This window comes from Drosophila innubila, assembly GCF_004354385.1.
Source record: "Drosophila innubila isolate TH190305 chromosome 3L unlocalized genomic scaffold, UK_Dinn_1.0 0_D_3L, whole genome shotgun sequence".
NCBI classification, from domain to species: domain Eukaryota; kingdom Metazoa; phylum Arthropoda; class Insecta; order Diptera; family Drosophilidae; genus Drosophila; species Drosophila innubila.
In genome coordinates this window covers 25163679-25184305 of record NW_022995376.1, presented here as the reverse complement: position 1 = coordinate 25184305, position 20627 = coordinate 25163679, and the positions used below count along the sequence as shown (strand labels likewise).

Genomic DNA, 20627 nt, shown 5'->3' with positions numbered 1-20627 from the left:
GTGTCATGCTGTTACTAACGAATTACTGTTAAGTTAGCGACTGTTATTTTCCTGAATTTATATTATGTGAATTAACCATTAAAAACTACTCACATCTCAAATTGCTCCCAATAAAACTTTACATAAATATATAAATTAAAGAAGAACAAAAAGTGCTTTGTATTATGTGCATTTTTCTATTATATTAGAATAATATTAAGAAAAATATCAAATATCTTTATTTATTGTTATTTTTTATAACATTTTATATCAACTACTAAGAGTTAATTTAACCTTAATTTTTAGAAAATTTGCAAACACAGTATTTTAATGAGCAAAAAAATTTTTATTTTATTTTAGAAATTATATTTTAATTTAAAAAAACGAAAAAATTTTACTCTTTTTTTTTTGGAAATTTAGAAAAGTATTTACCATAATTCCCAATCATAAAAGTGAGGATAGTATTTGTTTTGAGTGTATAATTTCACCTCTGCTAAAGATTAACTGAGCTGTGGCGTGCTGGTACTAACAGTTCTCTGTTATGTTAGCAGCTGTTAATATTATGAATTATATTTTCACCAAGCTCAAAAACTATATACAAGTCAATGTGTTATATATAATCATACTTTAACAAAATTCAAGTCAATCAAACGTTATTTCTGTACTTGAACTTTAAGTTAAGCTACCTTTTAACCACAATTACCGTTTAGCAGCATTAATGAGACTCCATTTGTATGCTCGAATGTGAAATCTGAATAAGCTTAATTAGAGCTTTCCAACGAATTCGTATTCGCATTCGACGTGATGCAATTGAAATTGAAATTTAGTTCTCTTTATGAAACACAACTCCGGCCACACCCAGAACATTTCCTCGAATTTGCCAGAACAGAGACCAGAGATCAAGTGAGACCAAAGTCAGGGGACAAATGCTGGCGACCACAAAATGCCACATAACGGACAACACCTGCCTATCAGGTGCTTTGTGTCGGTTGCTGGGAGCGGAAGTGCGGTTCCAGCTTCAGATGCAAAGGAGAACAACGCTAATGGTTGGGTATTAAAAGAGCTCGGTACAGAGGGGGGAAGGGGGAAACGGGGCGCCGCATTTGGAGCAGCTGTTTCTGTGTCTCTCTGTGTGTGTGTGTGTTTTAGGATGCGGTTTATGAGCTATGCAGGCGGAAGTTTTAACTGCACACACACATGCATATACAACTGAAATCAATTGCAGTTCAGAGAATCAGAGAGACAAAGAGAGAGAGGGAGAGACAAGTCCAAAGTCAGAATTGGTAGGGGAAACAATCTCTTTACCCCCTGCCAACAGCTCAAGACACACACGACGTTCCCGTCATTAGCCGTGTCGCCAACGAAGACGAAACTGAAGAGCTGAAGTAAGAGAAAGATGACAATGAGAATGAGAATGACGATGAGGATGAGGATGAGGACGCATAGTTTGCTGCATGTGTCACGCTGTTTGTTGCCACGAAAATCCCAAAAACCAAACTGAAAGATTGCTCGCCATGTGTCCTGACTGTATCTTCTATCTCCTGGTCTGACTCTCTTCCTGCCAGCCTGCCTGCTGACGTTTTTATAGCTGCTAACAATGTGTCAGGTTTTCTTAGAACTCACAACGAGACTTTGCCACAGTCGCTGTATCTCTTCCACATCTCTTTAGCCGAAAAGGCGACTCATCCCGAGATGATAATTAGGTGCAGTTGCCTTGAAAATCCCCATAAATGTTACTGCTTCTGCTGCCACAGTGTGCACTGACTATGAGTAAAACTATTTAAAGTATCTCAAGTCTATAAAGACTGAAGAAGTTTTTCAATTTATCCGACTCGTTATAAATATATATTTGTTATATAAGACGACGTAAATATGTCACTGACTTTACATTTTTCTTCTTTTTTAATACAATACATACTATGTATTCTTTCAGCTGATTTCAGAATTTTGAAAATTTACAGATTAAAATTTTATCAAATCTACAAAATATTATTTAAACTGTGAAAAATATTTACAAAAAGTTAACTTAGTCTGAAAATAGTAAAGAAAAATCTAACAAAAGATTATAAAGAACATAACTGCTAAAAATAATATAGTATTTAAAGACAACAGAAAGATTTAAAGTATTAAGAATTAATTAATTTTTTTAAATTAAGTTATTATTTGAACTCTGAGTATATTAGGGAATATACGAAACCTTCTTCTTTTTAATTTCATTAATCTCACAGTCATAAGGAATTTATAAAAAATATAAAATTTCCTATACAACATAAAGTTGAATATCAACATCCTCTAATCCTTCCCGTTTCTTAGAATTTAAATAAGATAAGGATATTTGTAGAACTAAAACAATAGAAATAAATAGAAAATAAATGCTGAAGTTGAAGTTAAGCTAAATAAGTATGTCATATAATCCTATTGTTATCATCAGGTTTAGTAGTTTCTTCAATTATACTGTCATCTATGAGAAATATAATTTACTATAATATCTTAATAAGCTGTCTATATCAAAGTTTTTCACAATCATTATATTCAATCTGTTGTTTTTTCAACTTTTTCATTCTTGAGCTCAAATCCAGAATCCCATTCCAGAATACCTTACTCAGAAGTGAATTCACGGTCTATCAGCTGCTTCCGTTCATCAGTCGTAGAGTCATACAGCTGCTCGCTTTTTATAGTACCTCAAGGAAGTGGTATTTTTTAGTTCTCCGACAACTCTGACAACAACAACAATTTGCATGTGTCTTGCATATTTTTGGCCTAGCCATAGCCTATTTTTATTTTTGTTATGATTATTTTATTTTTATTTTTACTTTTGCCTTGCCCGAATGAGGGCCACACAAATTATGCGTAAATATGTGATATTCTCTTCCCCCTTCCGATCCCCTGCAGCACCGACAAGCTGTGCAATAATTCTCGTTTATCGCTTTGCAAAAAGTCCATTTTTATAAGGCAGCAACAAACAGAGCAAGCGACGAGTCATAACACACTTATAACCCGCTGAATATTTTCGAGAAATGATTTGTGGTTTGCCTCAAATTGGTGCACCAAGCAATCGAGGGGGGGTTTTATACTTTGGCAAGAGAGAGAGTGAAGCGGAGGAAGAGAAGGCGGTCATGCGTGCGAGCTGCGACTTCCTACGCCCGAGAATATGTGTATGTAACAAATTTGTAATTTGAACGCCACAAATCATAATTTTACATAATGATCAATTCATATACGTCAAAATGTTGTTTGCCGCTTTCAGTCGCTCGTGAAGTGAATTATGTGGCCCGGGTCGCCAATTTCGCGGAATTTTCCCTCATTTTCCGACAGCTTGTGTGCCATTCGAGACGATTGGTTGTAGTCGTGTTCGAGTCCGAGTTCAACGCGAGTGACGCGAATGCGTAACGGAAATATTTCAGACCGGATACGCATAGGACATAAAATAGACACACACACACTCACACACACACACACTCTCACACACACACACTCACACACACACACACACACACACAAACACACACAGATATAAACAGATGTAGTAACTGTGAGTTAATAGGGAATCGGATCTGGTTGGAGACATACTGAGAAACTTTCCACGAAAACTAATTAAACTAATTGCATTATGTGTGTGTTTGAAAAGTTAGTGTAATGCACCCAAATATCCGATTACGTGGTTGGTTCAACAAATTTCTCAACAAGCTTAAAAGATCATTTAAGTTTGACAAATCTCTAATGGCGTCAAGTGGTCCTGAAAACAAGTCATCAATGCACATTTTAAAGCATATTGAATTAGCTTAAGCACCTTCATTTCTGAAAAAATTTATTTATTCTTAAAACTAAAATCTCTATAGATATAGAATACTTCTGTATATGTAAAAAGACCCTATAATTCTGTCCCAGACTTTACTGATTATAAAGTTATTTAACAAAAACTGCAATTATAAGATTTTCATTTGTTTTATGAAAAGTTAGCGACGAAAACTTTGCATTTTCCAATTAAGTACAACTTAAGTTAAGTGTATTATAAATGTATCAGGCAGCCCTCGGAAAGAAACTCCATCTAGCGTCCAACTGCAGCAACAACTACAACTGACAGATGGCGATGGCTCCTTCTTTAGCCTGCAGCATATCAAATTAACACAGACACGAGTTTTTAGGAAAAGGGAATGGCATCAAAAAGGGGGAAGGTGGGACGAGGGGGCGGGGTCGGGGTTGGGGTTGGGGATGGGGAATAACTGTGAAGAAGTGAAACTGGGAGATGCTGTTTGCTGCCCATTAACTGTGGCACTTTTGGGGGCAGCCCGCCGCAATTTGTTGGTCAGGTTTGCAGCAGCCAACATGGCAACATCATGGCTGCGTTTAATACTCGTAATACTCCTCGTAAGAGTGTACGAGTGTACCAGTGTACCAGTGTATGAGTGTACGTATGTTGTTTTTGTTTTCTTGATTTTTAATGAGCATCGTGCAGAGTTTCGGTTCGGACTTGGGACTCGGGATACGGGACACGGGACACGGAACTGATGCTGGTAGAGCTGGCAAATTGCAGGTTCTCTTTTTTCTCGCTATGCCTCAAAGTGTTGCACTCATATTTTGCCGGTGTGCGCCTTAATTATATGGTCGCCGACAGAAATTCAAGTGAAAACCATTCGGTTCAGGTCGGTGTAGTAGTAGGGGTCGGAGTCGCGATCGGGGTCGGGGCAGGGTCCACAGAATTCGTGGCAGACCTAAGCCTATTTCGAGCCGCTCTTTAAACCATGAAAATTTAATGCCAGCTTAGCCCAAACACAATGCCCAAGCGGGAGAGCGTTGAAAAAGATGTCGATTCAGTATGAGTTCGACTTTGAGTTTGAGTTTGAGTTTAAGTATTACTCGTATTCGGTAAGTTCAGTATGGCATTCAAAGAATCTTTCATGCCGCATTTCCGTTCGGGTTGAAGCCGCTTAACAGGTCGACATCGCCTCTGCTCACAGTTTCTCCTTCTCTAGAGCCGCTCAAGTATTAATTATGCACGCATAAAATATCTTTTGAACCTTTTTCTCAGCCAACTTGGGCTCTTCAAAATATTTTCTGTGAATGAGCGACCGGGCGCGACATCAATGGGATGCAAATTAACTGTACAAACATAAATAACACTCGGAATTCCTGGAAAATATCGGACCCGAGACCCCGGGCATCTCTATTCCTCCTCTCCGCGTTTTCTCCTCCATAGCATTTGTCAAAGCAATAAAAATTGTTGGGCTTCTGTTGGACCTTTTTTATGATAAGCATTCTTATCATATTTGGGCTAGGCTTTGGCATCTTTGTTGCCTTTTCCTCTCTCTCACTTTCTTCCTCTCTTCCTCTCCTTCTGGCTGACCTGCGAACTGGAAATGGTGACCCGTTTTATGGTTCTATCCTTTAATGAATTCAAAGGCACGAGCAACATTCCCCTCCCCTTCTTTAAACCCCTTTACAAATGCTATGAGCGCGTGCTCATTACCCTAGATATCATTGCGAATACTTTTTGTGCTGACTGTTGCAAACCGTTTTCATCTTTTGCTCATTTGCACTTGTTGCTAACTTGTTTCTGAATGGAATTTGAGAGTTTTCCGTATTATTTTGATGATACTCAGAAGTGTATCTGATGGATACGTCACTCATTATGAAATGCTCTGCTATGCACAATATATATTCCGCCCCACTCCATTACTTTCACACTTTTGGGAGGTTGTGTAAAAAAAAAAGAAAACAGAAAATGATTAATTGGCGCTACAAATTTATGACGTCGTTGTGGATTTTTCAACGATAGCGAGTTGAACGTATGATAAAGCCCTTGATGGAATTTTCTTCCCCATCCCCTCCCTCCCCCTTCCACTTTCTGCGTTAACATGGGCAACATCAGCTCTCAAAGCGATTAAAACTTTTCGTCAGCCGCAGCAGCAGCTCCAACTTCAACATAAATACATTAATGTAATACTCCAGATGTGTGTGTGTGTCTGTGAGTATATATGTGTGTGTGTGCCGCGTCATTATGGCTATTGTTATTGTTTTTTGTTGTGCAATAAATTATATACCATTATAATTATTTATGAAAGTCTCATGTGGATTGAAGCTATAGTATTATTGCGTATAATGTGCTGTAAATATCATTAAATGTGCTGCTTTTATTGGAAGTGCTCGGGGCTGATTTGACCCATACAACCACCCAATACTTCGGTGCTATCAAAGACTACAATTTAATAAGCCCAATTGTGCAGAGAGTACAAAAAAAAACAAATTAAACTAATTTATCTATGGTGAAACTTTATTTAAGTTCATTACTAAATGATAATGAAAATACTAAATTAAATTTTATAAGAAATTAATTTATATTTTAACAACTATTATTTTCTGTCCTGCAACTATTAAAGAATAATCCAATCTTCCTAAACTCAAGTTTCTATCATTTAAAAACCCGACTAATTATGACAACTCACAATTTTCATCGGATTCGATTCGAGACCCAAAAGATTGCCCAATTTCAAGCTGAAACTCAAATTGTGGAGCAGCAAAAATATTATGGCTATTACGAGCATTATGCGACGGTCTCTTGCCAATTTATAGAAAATTTCAATTGTGAATATTGATTATTCATTTCCTGAAGTGACGGCGGCGCACCTACAACGTATTTGAATTCGGATGCGGATGAGGATGCGAATGAGGATGCGAATGCGAATGTTGATGTTGATGACTTCTCTTGCGCCTTTTGCCTACGATGGAGACATCGTCATGGCCATCATCATCATCACCATCATCATCATCATTGAAATGGCAAATTGGACTGCAGAATTGTTGTATTGAAATTGCTTTGTGGTAGTTGCCATTTACTGTTGTTATTGTATGTGTGTGTGTGTGAGTGTATGTGTGTGTAATCATAACGGCTCGCTTGTTAACATGCTACATTAAATTTTTATCAAGAGCCATGGCAACAGAGCAAAGTAGTCCAGGCCAAGACCAGCACAAGACCCATAATACATAAATATATCTAAAATAATGATGTTGATGTTGTTGTTGTTGTTGTTGATTATTATGATTATTGTGGCATGCTTGCAATGTAGCATGATTAACACGGGACTGAGCACAGAAAAACAGAATGAATGCTAAAAGCATTGAACAATGCCCGTCCACAAAATAATTCACATACATTACAAATAATCATAATAACAATGGCGAGCCTCATCGACTCGTTACGCATACGCCGCGTATGCGCCAACATCAACTCGAACCACGATGAAGCCAGACAGGAGCCCCAAATCCACTACACATCCTACTGAAGCTTGGAGCTGGGCATTTGGAGGAGGCATAAAATAGCGTTAAATTACAAAAGCGCACATTAAGAGCTTCAAGTGACTGACTGAAAGGAACTAACTACTTCTACAATGGAGGGTCTTTCATTAGGTTAAGTTGGGAGAACAAAGGAATGTTTTTAAAAACAACGAGTACATATTACTAAAATGTTTATATAAAATATATGGAATTCTAAGGATTCACATGTAATGTTAAAAAATCTTTAAAAAGAGACTTGTCAAGATAGTATAGATAAATTTGTTTTTATTCCAATTGTTTTAAAATAATTTTTTTTTATTTAACTGACTTTAAATTTATTTAAATTTATTTTAATTGGAAATCGTTTTTATCGTTCAACAAAAGTATAATAAGGCAAGATACAGGCTTTTTAAATACATTTTCATATTGATATTGATATCAAAACTGTAGATATATCGCATTCTATGTATCCACAACTGTTTATCAACGGAAAGTTCTCTTAAAGTTCACTTTGTGTTTTCTTGCTGATTTGTTTACCAATTCTACATATATTTCAGCTATTTTAGCATTCAATTGCATTAACCAGAAGTCCATAGACCATCCATTATCTGTTGTCGACCATTTTCCCAAAAAGCACTCAACGTCAACTTGCCCAGTTTTCAGTTTTGCATTTTAAACTCTCTGCTGCCAGCTCAGCTCCTCTCTTGTCGTTTGTCTGAGTGTGCAACACGTTTTATCATTTAACTCGGTGGGTCTGGAACCCAAACACTTATCCAGCCACCCACTCACCCACCGACCCACTCAACCACACATCCACAGGGGCATCAACAGCGTGGGAATTAATATCAATGTCGTCGTCGTCGTTGTCGTTGTCGTTGTCACTGTCGCTTGGTGCGTTTGCTATCAGCGTTCAGTTTGCTGCGCAGCCACCATGGCGTATGTGTAATGCCGTTTTTTCTATGGGTTTTATTTTTTTCTGCTTTTATTTTGCTTTTTATCAATTAAAAGCCACTTCAAAAGCGGAAAGTGTCTGTGTGCCGTTGACACACACACACACACACATACACTGACAACAGACCGAACAGACAAACGCCCAAATAGAACACACAAACACACACACACACACACCCGCACACACACACACCCGCACACACAAACTCATAGTACGCTTTTGTTGTCGTCGGTTTGGTTTGTTGAACGCTTTTAGTTTTATCTCTCCGGCGAATACTTTTGCTATCACATTTTGTAGAGAAACGAAAAAAAAAACAATAATGAGGAATCGTTGTATACCCTTGTGTTGTTGTAGGTCCTGGCACGGAATGAAGCATAGACTAATAAATCCCCAGATAATTATTATAAGTGCCTCTTTTTCCATATTTTCTTTGTTGTTAATACTATTATTATATTTTGTTTTTCAATTATAATTAAACTTGCAATTTTCAAACAAAATTGCATTTTAAATAATGGAATAAGTTTATAAAAAATGAGTAAAAAGTAGTCGTTACTTATAAGACTTATAAAATGCCAATGAAACTTGTTTCTGAGAATGCTATCTTATTATTAATCCTTAAATATAATTTTAAAGAGTATGATAGAGTTGTGATAGGCTTAAAAAAAAACGTTTACGGCTTTATACTTATAAAGTTTTTTGACCATTCCTTAAATCATAAGGTTGTATAAAAATATTATTTATTTATCATCGAATTTTTAGCAATTTCATTTCTTTATTATAATGGCATCATGGCAAAAGAATATCAGTTTTATGCGTTTGTATTTGCATTACGATTAGAGCTTAATTAGTGAGCTTGAGAGAGCTGGGAAAAGCATTTCCCATGGCACAATTCTATCCCCCAAATGCGGTTGAACTTTTGATGCGGCTTTTCGCTTTGACACAATCAACGAACCCCAACCGAACCGAACTGAACCGATCCCCAAATGCGGCAACCACAGCGACGACGACGACGACGACGACGACGATGACGATGACGACGACGCCGGCGGCATCAGCGTCCACTCAAAGCTAATGACCGACAAAGCGTTTTGTATTATTTTCAATTTCATTTTCAATGCGACGCTCTTCTGCTCTTCACTTAACACTCCCCGCACCCGTCTCCCCTCTGCCCAGTCACCATTTGGAGCGGCCTCCGCGCCTGCTATGCATTAAATATTATTAAGATAAGACGCAGCTCGCTCGCTTATCAATCAGACGTCAGACGCACCGACACCGACACCGACACCGTTCAACCGAGTCAACTCTACAATTTGCAGACAACAGAAATGGAAAAGGGACTAGGAACTAGGGAAAGGGCAAGGAAAGGGGGCGAGGAACAGAGAGAGAATTGCCAGAAAGCCAGTTGATTGCTTGACATGATTTTTCCATCATATTTATTGAAAAGTAACTAACGTTAACTGAAGATAGCCGACACTTTTCAACAAAAAAAACGAAGCAAGAGAAAACAAATGTATTCAATTCCAGGTAACTTTTTATGTTTAAACTAACAATTTACATATGTATAAGCTATATATTAAGAGAGCCCAACGTGTGTGTATATATTCATACATATGTGTGTGTGTGTGTATGTTTGCTCATTGAACTCTGGCGGCACATTTCCAAGAAGCCAATTGCTAAATCAACAAACAAAAACAAACTCTGACGAGCAAAACAAAAACCTCAAAAGTCATTACATATATCTTCTGATTGAGGCCCTCGCTCTCTACCTCTGCCCCTGTCCCTGGCATCCTCATGCTGCTCCTCCGTCATCTTCTCAGTGGTCGCAAAATGCAGAAGCTACAAGCTAACAGCTTTTTATCTTTGGCACAGGCGGCATTGTTTTTGGCGGCCCAGGCCAAAAGACGCAGACTCAAAAAAATAAAAAAATTTAAACCGAGTAAAACAAAAAACCAGTTCGAACTGGTGTCCAATAGTCGCTCGAGGCTTGAGGCTCGGGCCAAGCCTTATAAGGTCGCTGGCATGTCAGGCGAGGCAACAGCAACAACAACAGCAACAACAACGGCAACTTCCTGGCTAATATTACGAAAATTGCTTAAAGAGAGCTGCGCTCTATAAGTTGGATCAGCCGAAAAATGCAGCACTGCTTGGAGACTGAAGCTTGAGCCTGTCATGGGTGCCTGCCAGACTGTCAGACTGCCAGACGGACAGACGGCCGGACAGCCGGACAGCCAGACTGCCTGCCATTGGAATCGCCTGTTGCCTTCTACCGTAATTCACAACAACAATAATAATAACAACAAAGCCAGAGCCAAGGCAAAAGTTGCGAAACTCGCATCAGGCACAGTGGTACACAATGCTCTTAAATTACTTTTAAAACTCTTCCCATCGTTTTAATAAACCAAATAGTTTGATATTTCAAATGAAAAAATATTGACAATTGCTGCAATAAAATCAAAATTATGTCCATTCATCTTTCTATTGATAAACTGTTTCTAAAAAGCTTTTTATTAGCATAACTTATTAATTGGACTGCAATTCCTGTGATTTTAATCAATAATTCAAATTCTTTGTTTTTTGTTCTCAGTTTTCTGTTAATAAGTTGGTTTTGAGTTTACCATTATTACTTTTGTTGGCCCTCAAAATATTTTTTTATTTCATATTTTACACCTGCAACAATTTCTGGATTATTTTTTTAATTCTTTTATAAATTTCTGCTTAAAAGTACGAGTATTATTAAATTGTTTGTATGAAGAATTTTTAAAATTATGTATTATTAACTGTTTTAAAATTCCATTTTCGTTTGAGAATTAATGGTGCATCAGTTTCTAGATTATTTATTCATCTTTCTATTAATAAATAGTACTTAAAAATGGTTTTTGTAATAGTTACTATGTGTAACTGCATCTCTTTCAATCTATTATCTTTGGTTTATATACATATGATTAAATTATCTTTGGTTTATATACATATGATTAAATTATATTTCGATTTTATAATTAAACTAATGACTGATAACACTAATCATAATTAATAAATATTTAAAATAATTATCCCAACTATTGTAGGCTCTATTCATATGCATTTCAATTCATCACCATAAATAACAATGTTGTACCACTGTGCATCGTCGCACTGTTGCCGAACTCAAAGCAAAAAGCGCATCTTTTGAACAGAGCGCAAAGCGCAGCTTGTCCCGCGGCTCAGGCCAAACCCAGGCACTCAACGCGCGGTGTGTGTATCTCAAAGATACAAAACAACAACGTACGCTCGTTTGTCCGTCTGCCTGCCTGTCTGTCTGTCGCTTGGTCGCTTGGTCGATCTGTCTGTTTGTCTGTCGATCGTCGGCTGTAAACCGCTTTTGTGTATGGCCGCCGAGATGTTTGGCATAGTTGGAAGCGCGGAACTGGTTGCCTGCTTTGGAGACTGCGACTGGGGATGGAGTTGGAGTTGGAGTTGGGAGCAGCGAGCTGCAAGCTGAAGATGGAGGAGTCGCTGTCGCTGTTGCTGTTGCTGTTGCTGCCTTGCAACGCGCCGACGCCGCTTGCCGCTCTCAGTTATTATTATTTTTGCTTGTGGCGGCGACTCAACGACGACGACGACGACGATACGACTGCTTGTTGTTCTTGCTGGTGTTGTTGTTGTTGTTGTTTATCAACGTGAGGGTTTTAAAAGGTTTTTGTGGCATAGCAGCTGCCTTTACCTGCAACAGGTAAGAAATTTTCGCTCGCTCGTTCGGCATTTCAATGTGTTTTGCTCTTCTCTTTGGGTTTTTGTTTTTTCTTTTTGTTTTTTTTTTTCTTTTCGGTTTTTGGTGCCTTTACTTGTTGTTGTTGTTGTTGATGTTGCTGCTTTCTTTGAAGTTGCATACTTCGGCGTGCCTTTGGGTTTCCTTTGAATTCTCTTTGCAGCCTGCATCTGCAAGCAATTAGTGTATGGGGGCTTGTGGTATGCCAGGGTTGCCACCGCTCTCGATCCTTGGCTTGGGTTCAAAGTGTTGCCCTGGCATTTAATTGGTGCAGCAATTGCAGCCCCGTCTCACCTCTCTTTCGCTTCCCCTTACTCTCTTTCCCACTCCCTTTCTCGTTCTCTCTCTCTCTCTCTCTCTCTCTCTCTCTCTCTCTCTCTTTGCCCTTGAACAGCAAAACGTTTCCACTGAACTGCCACAAAAAAAAACACATTGATTGATTGATGTTCCATGGACGCGACGTTTTGTTTGTGCAGAAAGGTCGTCGCAAGATTGGCCGCCACTTGGGAACCCTTTTCATTTATTTACAAATACAAATACAGCTAGTCAAGTCGAACAAAAACAAACTTCAAATATTTTATTTAAAAAATCAGAAAATTTATTTCTTGAATATTTTTAAAATTATTATTGTGGTTATTATATGGTTCTTGAAAAAAATATAGAATCCTTTGTGTTTAATTATTTTTTAAAATATATAAAAGGAATATTAATTACTTGACTAGCTTTAGGCATTATTAGGGGCCGCGCCCCCTGCTCGCTTTGCTCGCCAGCCCCCGACTCATGATATTTCTTTTGTACCCAAGAAATTGCCTAAGTTGCCGCCTTTTATTGATCACGAAAGCCTCTGGGGATTCGTATTCGATCTCTTTACGAGCACACTCGAACATACTCGATACTTGTAGTCTTCCCTTTGGCTCTTGCCATCTTTCCTCCATCTCTGCATCTGCCTCTCCCTTATGCATTCTCCGGAGCACTTGGCCGGTGCTCTTTGGTTTTCCCATTTTCTATTTATTTTTCGTGCGTCGTTTTCTTTTGATGTTTTGTGAGTTGCTGCTGCTGTAGTTCTTCTGCTTCTTCTTCTTGTTATGGATTTTCTACGTTCTATTTTTGTGTGTCTTTTTTTCGAGCGACCACAAGCGAACGCCGCCTTGTTCTGTGTATCTTGCAGATAAAGAACGCTCTGTCGATTGCCTACATTTTCCATTTGCTTTTTTTGTTGTTGTTCGCATTGTTGTTTTTGTTGTTCTTGTGTGTAATTATTGGAAAAGGATTTGGGAGAAGCCCTTGACTGAATGAATCTTCTTTAAATGTATGTCTAAGATAGCAGCTATTGAAAATATCTTGAAGAATTTGTTCTGCATTTTCAGTATATTTTAAGTCAAAAATGATAAATGGTATTTTACCATGGAGAAAATTTAATAATAAATTATAAAATAAAAATAAAACAATGACCTTTTGCAGTTATTGTTTTGTTTCTTTCCTAATACTAGAAAATATTTTATGAAATATCTGTGGATAACTTCTAATGTAAGAGATACTATTTATCAATGCTCACAGCTTACTCTCATTGTAATTTGTTTTTATTATTTTAAATTTTTAGCGTAATTAAATTTTTCTAGTTTTTAGAAGAATTGAATTGATTTTTTGTATTTTACCTGAGAATTGTTTGTAGCCGCCGAGTATCTTGTGCTTCCACCATTTGACAATGTTGCCCGCCATCTCAGAAATTCTTTTTGCTGGCAGTTGTTGTAGTTGTTGTTTTTGTTTGTGCTTTGTTAGCAAATTTACGAGTCTGCTGCGACTTTAACTGTAATGTTGCTTTGGCCAAAATGTTTTACGGCCTTTGTGGGTGGTTGGGTTATCCTTTTGTTGTTGTTGCCGCTACTGCTGAGACTAATACACTTGCTCTCAGGTGCCACAGAGCAACGAAGCGACCTTAATTTGTATCTGGCATTATTTTGGGTTAGCGACGGGGGAGTGGGTGGGTGGCGTTAAGGTTGAATCGTAAAACTTTTTACAGCCGTGATATGCTGCATTTTAGTTGAATTTTGCGCATATTGTGCTCACGCTGCCGTCTCCCTGCCTCCTTCTGTTTTTGTTTTGGTATTCTGTATCTTGCAGATACTTTTTGACGTAGTAGCGCGCGTAATTTTAATTGTAAATTTTGTTGTTGCTGCTGCTGTTTGCACGACGCGACGTAAATAACTTGCCGAACGACAATGACAACAACAACAACAACAGCAAATAACAAACAACAACTGCAAAATGTTAAAGCGCAAAACACGATTTGTATTTCCAAATGCGAACGGCGACGTTGACTGCGACGGCGACGTCGACTGCGACGACGACAACAGCGAATATTTGGGGTGTACTTGTTGTTGTTGTTGTTGCTATTGCTTTCACGATTGCTATTGCTGTTATTGTTGCGGGGGCGGTTTTAGATTTAACGGCACTTTCATTCGATTCTCGCTGCATAAAATGCACACCCAAAAAATTTCACTTCGGTTTACGTATTTATCAAGATACTTTTATGCCATCTACTTCTATCACATCACACACAATTTTTAGTCAGTTGTTGTGTTGTGTTTATTTATGATTCGTAAGAAACGCACGCTTGCGGTTGAATCGCGTAACTTTCCAGAATAACAGAACACGCACAACGCGCTACGCATGCGACTATCTCACAGATACACGACCGACTCGTAAGGCGTATGGAAACAAACTGAACATGCGAAACACAAAACGTCCATGTCGATGTCGACTCGACTCGACTTGTACCGTACCAAAACAAAAAGTGGTTAGTTCAAAAGAGCGAGCGAGAGAGTAAGAGAGGGGTGAGTAGTGAATGGCAGACATGGCTCTCTGCTACTCTCGCAGCGCGAAACGAATGGAAACGAAACTTGGCGCGCTGTAATGTTGCTGTAAGTAAAAACGCAGCTCCTATTAACATAGGATAATTAAATGGGAAAGAGCGGTTTGAGTTCTGTTATCCATAACAGCATTGAAATTTTGTTGTTAACATAATTAAATTCGTACAGTGGTTCATAAACTACCATATGGTATGACTTGCAGATGGAAACAGTGGCCAGACTGTTGTTTAACAGTGCTCTAACAGTGAATTTAAATATAAGACATTGAAAATTGCTAAATGCAATAACTCTGCAATAATTTATAATTTGATGCAAATTTAATATAAGATAAAATAAAGGTATTGATTTCAATGAAGTTTTGAAGTTCGTAACCCCTCGGGAAGAGAACTTACAAATTTAACTCTACAAAAATATCAGAAAATTGAAAAAAATCTAACTAAAACCCTGCAAAAATTAAAAAAATGATAGAATCAAAACTAAGATAAATTTAAAATAAATGTTTATAAATAAATAAATGTAAGTTTTTACATAGATTGGTACGACTTGTCAGATCGGAAATTTCTTTCTGGGAAAGGTGGCAGCCCTTCGTTAAAAGACGTCGCCGTGAAATTTCCAACAGGAAATTAATGGCAGGTTGCAATGAGCAAACAATAAACTAACTTGACCTTCTCCAACGCAATTTGAAAGCCAAATTTGGTTGCTCTATCTCTTATAGTCTTTCATATCTTGGCGCTCACACAGACGGACATGGCTATATCGACTCGGCTGTTGATGCTGATCAAGAGTATAAATACATTATAGGGTCGGAGATGCCTCCTTCTTCGTGTTACATACATTTCCACAAACATAGTATACCCTATTACTTATTTTTTAAGTAACGGGTATACAAATAATTAATAAAACAAATTTAAATATTTGCAACAATTTTTTTTTGCAATAAATTTCTTTGTTTATAGAATCTTACACTTTTAAAAAAACAAATTACAATGTGTCATTCGCATTTGTTTATTTAAGACTTGGTGATTAAGAGATTTAGTAGTTCTTTTGGATGTTATACCCTGTGAATGTAGTAGGATATAAAACCCGGACCAACTGAACATAACAGTCTAGCGAAATGTATTTAATTTTAATGGTACCTCATACGAATTCCGAAATTTTTTTAAGGAGTTACAAAAAAAAATATAAAAAAAACAAAGAATAAAATTTTAGAAATCCAAAATGGGGTAGAAAAATATAGGAAAAAATTATAGGAAACTCAACTTAGAAAAGTAGCTTTGATGCTTCGTTTGCAGGGTGCAATCATCCCGTAATATTCAAATTCTTGCAATATACAATGAAAGAGCAAGATGAACAAGATATAAAAATTATTCAAATACACGCCGAAAAAGGACTTAAAAGTAACAATTAAAATATCGCGCGATTTTTAATAAAATATTTTTGATTTTCCTAACTTTTTTCCTAATTTATTTTTTCTCAGTTTTTGTTTTCCTAATTTTTGGTTTTCCTAATTTTTGATTATTCTAATTTTTGTTTTCCCAATTTATTTTTTCATAATTTTTGCTTTCCTAATTTTTGCTTCCCTAGTTTTTGTATTCCCAATTTTTGTTGTCCTGATTTTTGTCTTTCTAATAACAGTATTCCTAACTTTGATTTCCTAATTTAGGAACCCTAGTTTTGGATTCCTAATTTTTTTTTTCCGAATTTTCGTATTCTGAGTAATATTTTTCGACATTCGTACAGTGAATCAATTTTAATAATGAAAGAAGCTTATTCATATAAATAAAATAAACAACACACCAAACGAAACTTTACATTAAAATAATAAATTACTAAAAAAATTAAATAAATTTTTGGAATACATTAATGAAATGAAATACATTTTATATTTTTGATATATATTTTTAATTTTACAATAATAGTGAAAGCGTTTCATTTTATGAAGCTTAAAATGAAGGGCGAAACAAATTTTCTTTCAAATTTAATTTGAAGACATAAAGTACATTTTAAATGTAGTTAGACCCCGTACTTAAAAAAAGTACAGGGGTCTGTTATGTTTGTTTTAAAGAATAAGTGCGTAACAGGCAGAAGGAGGCGTGGCAGACCCCATAAAGTATATATATTCTTGATCAGCATCAATAGCCGAGCCGATATAGCAATGTCCGTCTGTCTGTGTGTCTGTCTGTCCGTCTGTCCGTCTGTCTGTCCGTCCGTCTGTATGAACACCTAGATCTCAGAGACTATAAGAGCTAGACATACCAAACTTGGGATGTAGGATCCTCTATATTGCAAGCAGATCAAGTTTGTTTCAAAATTCGGACACGCCCTCTTTATCGCCCACACAAAAAGTTTCATATCCAAATTATAAGAACAATTTAAAAGCTAGTGACACCAAACTTAGTATGTAGATTCCTCTATATTGCAGGCAGATCAAGTTTGTTTCTTTTTTTGGATCACTCCACTATATCATATAGCTCCCATAGGAACAATCGGTCGAAAATAAGTTTTAGTATAAAAAACTTTTTTGTTTTACAAGATATCTCAACCAAACTGATACAAAATGCATATAACTCGGTCTTATATATCCTGTACAAGGTTGGTTCAAATCGGACCACTATATCATATAGCTGTCAATGGACCAATAGGGCGAAGATCTAGTCTTAGTATGAAAAACTTGTTTGTTTTACGAGATATCATAACCAAACTGATAGAATATACAATCGGTCAAAGTTCAAGTTTTAACATGAAAAATTTTTGTATTATGAGATATCTCAACCAAACTGATACAAAATGAATACAGCTCGGTTTCATATATCCTGACCGAAGTTGGTTCAAATCGGACCACTATATCATATAGTGTAAAAAACTATTTGGTTTTATGAGATATCTCAAACAAACTAATACAGTATGCATTTTACTTGGTTTTATATATCCTGACCGAAGTTGGTTCATATCGGATCTGTCATAGGACCGATCGGCGAAATCGTAGAGAATATTCTTTTAAGCTGGTCTTAGACATCCTTACTAGTTTAAATTGGAGAAAGAAGTCGAAAATTGAATAAAGCGCTCTGCAGGGGCGTATAGTGAAACAAAAATTTTTTAATTTTTAGCAGTCTTTGCTTTTTTCATAGTAAGTACGGGGTCTCTGACAGTCGAGTATGCTCGATTGTAGCACCGTGAGTGAAGCAAGCAGGGGGCGGAGCCCCCCTAGTTATTAATAGCTTAAAATATTCAAACATTTAAAACAAATATCTGTTTAATGAACTAATCAAAATTTGAATTAATTGAATTTTTTTTGCAATTATTTTTGTTTATTAAATAAAACAGTAATTAAAAATGGCTTTAAAAATTTTAAATGGGTTCCTGGCAGCCGATTTTAGTGACTCCGAAAATGTTTCGGTTGGTTTGTCGTCAAAGTCTTAGAGATTTGTGAAACAGAACTAAAAAGCGAACTTTAATCGAATTTCGTCAACTATTCCAGTCTGTTAACGCGTCCCGCAAGGTAAATTGTCGTCCGGTCTTTGACCAAAAACACAAATGGATGGTTAACTTCAGCCACAAATTGTCTGCTAATGTAGCCAAAATCTAATTCTAAAACACAAAAATAAACATTTAATTTATGCATAGTTTATAAGAAACATGTAAAATACAAACTTTTGATAGTGACAGGCCTTGACCCTTTTTCATTCACCTCAATTTCTGTTTTTTGAAAGATTTCGTTGACAAACAATCCTGTCTTCATTTCAGTCATTGCTCCCAAATTGGCATCTTTGAATAGATCGTGGATTCCTAGACTTTCTAATGCTGATTTCATTTTTAGCATACTTCCAATTTTAAACTTGGGCAATAGGATTCGAAAATTAGTCTTGGCGTCACGTGGTGCAATTTCATGAAAGTGAATTGCATCCAAATTCTGAACCACTTCATCGACTCCGTCCATATTCTTAGGCAGTAGGATGATAAGTGAAATATCTGAGTTGGTATAGGGTATTTCTATGGAGTACGCATTCAATTTACTTATGTAGGAATACTTATAATACCCTTTTCGCTTCATCGTATCCACGAGGACAGTTCGAAAATCTCCTGTTTTCTGCGGTATAAAGAATGAAGCTTTTCTTGTGTCAAGACTGTTGAACGGATATTTCCATTTACCCTCAAAGTAAATCGCACTGAGAAGCATCATTTTCGTATCATGTGCAATTTCCGTAATTGCAAACTTTATTTTGTTATCAGTTTTTTTAGCTATCCAGGCATTCATTTGGGAAATTGTTTCATCAGAGCTCTTAAAATCAACCTTCTCCACCGTGGTATTAAAAAAATCTCTCGACTCTTTCTGATATGCTGTCAATAATGGAAGATCTTTCGCCACATAGATACGACTTCCACTCTTTAATGTTAAGTATCGGGATCGCTGAAGCCTTTGCATCCTTCTTCCAAGCTGACGAATTTCCCGAATTCTTGTTGAATTATTTAACTGTAGCATATTCTCAATCTGCTTAGCTGTTTCTCCACCAGCTCCCAGGTACAGTTGCATAAGACTCTCTCTCAGCAAGTAAGGTGAAAAGACTATATTGTCATCCTCGCTCCCTCGTAGCACATGTCCAATTAAGGTGGTGGTTACATTCTCCCCAAAAATCGAGAGAAAAGCACTTAGTTCCAATAAAAATATCACAAGAAACGTAAACTGAATATTGACCATTTTGTACAAACTAAATAGAGAGGTCTATCTATGGGTTCCTTATAAATAATGAAAAGAAACTCGATTCGTTGAACGTTTTTAGTCACAGTCTGAATTTAATTGTATTCGTTTTGCATTTTCCGACTCATTATGTATCTATAACGTTGTTGCTAGCATATCATTTTTGTACAGAGCTTCAAATAGACAAGCAAGTCAATCCAGTAAAGTATGCCAATTATATTATTACTCTTAATGTTCTCCAAAATATTTAAAGTATTGAAAAATTGAAAAAGAATGGACTAAAAGTTAAATATGAGATGACTCCCCTAAAATGGATTACAGCAATTACAACTGAGTTGCATTGTATAAAAGCTTATACAATAATTACTCGTAAATTGTACTTGCTATTTAAAGTGAGTAAAAAACTATCATTCAAATCCTTAATCTGGTTAACTTATTCAATTGTTTTAATAAATGCAAAATAATTTTCATATCCAAATTGATATCGTGAAATTAATCTTTGATAACAAAACCTTGACTACAAGTCTTGAATATTTGGTTTTCCCCTTTCTATTATAGTGCAATTGAGCATACTTGCATTTATTCAAAGTTATCAGTGTTGTCCATAAAAAATCATTTTTTTTAGTTGAACCTCAATTTTAATTGCAAGAAGAAATACAGGGGTAGTCAAAAGTATTTACACAAAACTAAAGCTAAATATACTCGTTATTTAAAGTTACTTCATATACATTTTGGCATCAATGGAAAGGTCTTCGAACTGCCGTTTGAATGATACAAAACTTTAACCCATGAAGTACCCATTGAAATTTTTGAACTTATGTAAATTTCTACTTTTTTGACTGTGCTTAAAATACAATAATAATATTAAAAAACACATTGTACTCTGATTCTAAAAATAATAATAATCAGGAATTAAAACCGGAACCTTAGCCGGTATTAACTGATTGAAATCGGTAACCGTAACTGAAACCCTAACAAAATCAAATTTATTTATTATTTACCCGAAAAGCCAAAATTATTCACACCAAAATAACTGATTTATGTATAACATTAAGTTAAGTGATGCTTTCATGGTGTAATCATTGATTTTTGAGAAAACTTTGATTTTGAATT

At 36.4% G+C, this 20627-nt stretch overlaps 2 protein-coding genes and 1 long non-coding RNA gene across 3 annotated transcripts in view; all 3 read right to left on the bottom strand.

Moving 5' to 3' along the window:
* LOC117786694 (protein naked cuticle) overlaps nt 1–14666 on the bottom strand; it is a 46848-nt gene extending 32182 nt beyond the window's left edge. The window contains exon 1 of the mRNA XM_034625043.1: nt 13604–14666. Coding sequence (XP_034480934.1) covers nt 13604–13667 — 64 coding nt within the window. The 5' untranslated portion in view covers nt 13668–14666. The remainder of the gene's footprint in view (nt 1–13603) is intronic.
* On the bottom strand, nt 6522–9964 carry LOC117786695. Its single transcript, XR_004617643.1, has 3 exons — nt 9325–9964; nt 7930–7932; nt 6522–6534 (listed from the first exon to the last, which is right to left on the bottom strand). It is a non-coding gene; the product is annotated as an uncharacterized LOC117786695 (long non-coding RNA).
* A 3468-nt stretch (nt 14667–18134) lies between the features above and the next one.
* On the bottom strand, nt 18135–19493 carry LOC117787865 (serine protease inhibitor 42Dd). The gene is made up of 2 exons (XM_034626485.1): nt 18470–19493; nt 18135–18406 (listed from the first exon to the last, which is right to left on the bottom strand). Exons 1-2 carry the CDS (start codon nt 19347–19349, stop codon nt 18288–18290), a joined length of 999 nt encoding a protein of 332 aa, XP_034482376.1. The 5' UTR covers nt 19350–19493; the 3' UTR covers nt 18135–18287.
* Nucleotides 19494–20627: the final 1134 nt, after the last annotated feature.

Coding starts and splice junctions, on each gene's coding strand:
- LOC117787865 (XM_034626485.1), bottom strand. CDS start 19,349: ATGCAACTGTACCTGGGAGCTGGTGGAGAAACAGCTAAGCAGATTGAG. Junction 18,407..18,469: donor AAGGCCTGTCACTATCAAAA/GTTTGTATTTTA, acceptor TTTGTGTTTTAG/AATTAGATTTTGGCTACATT.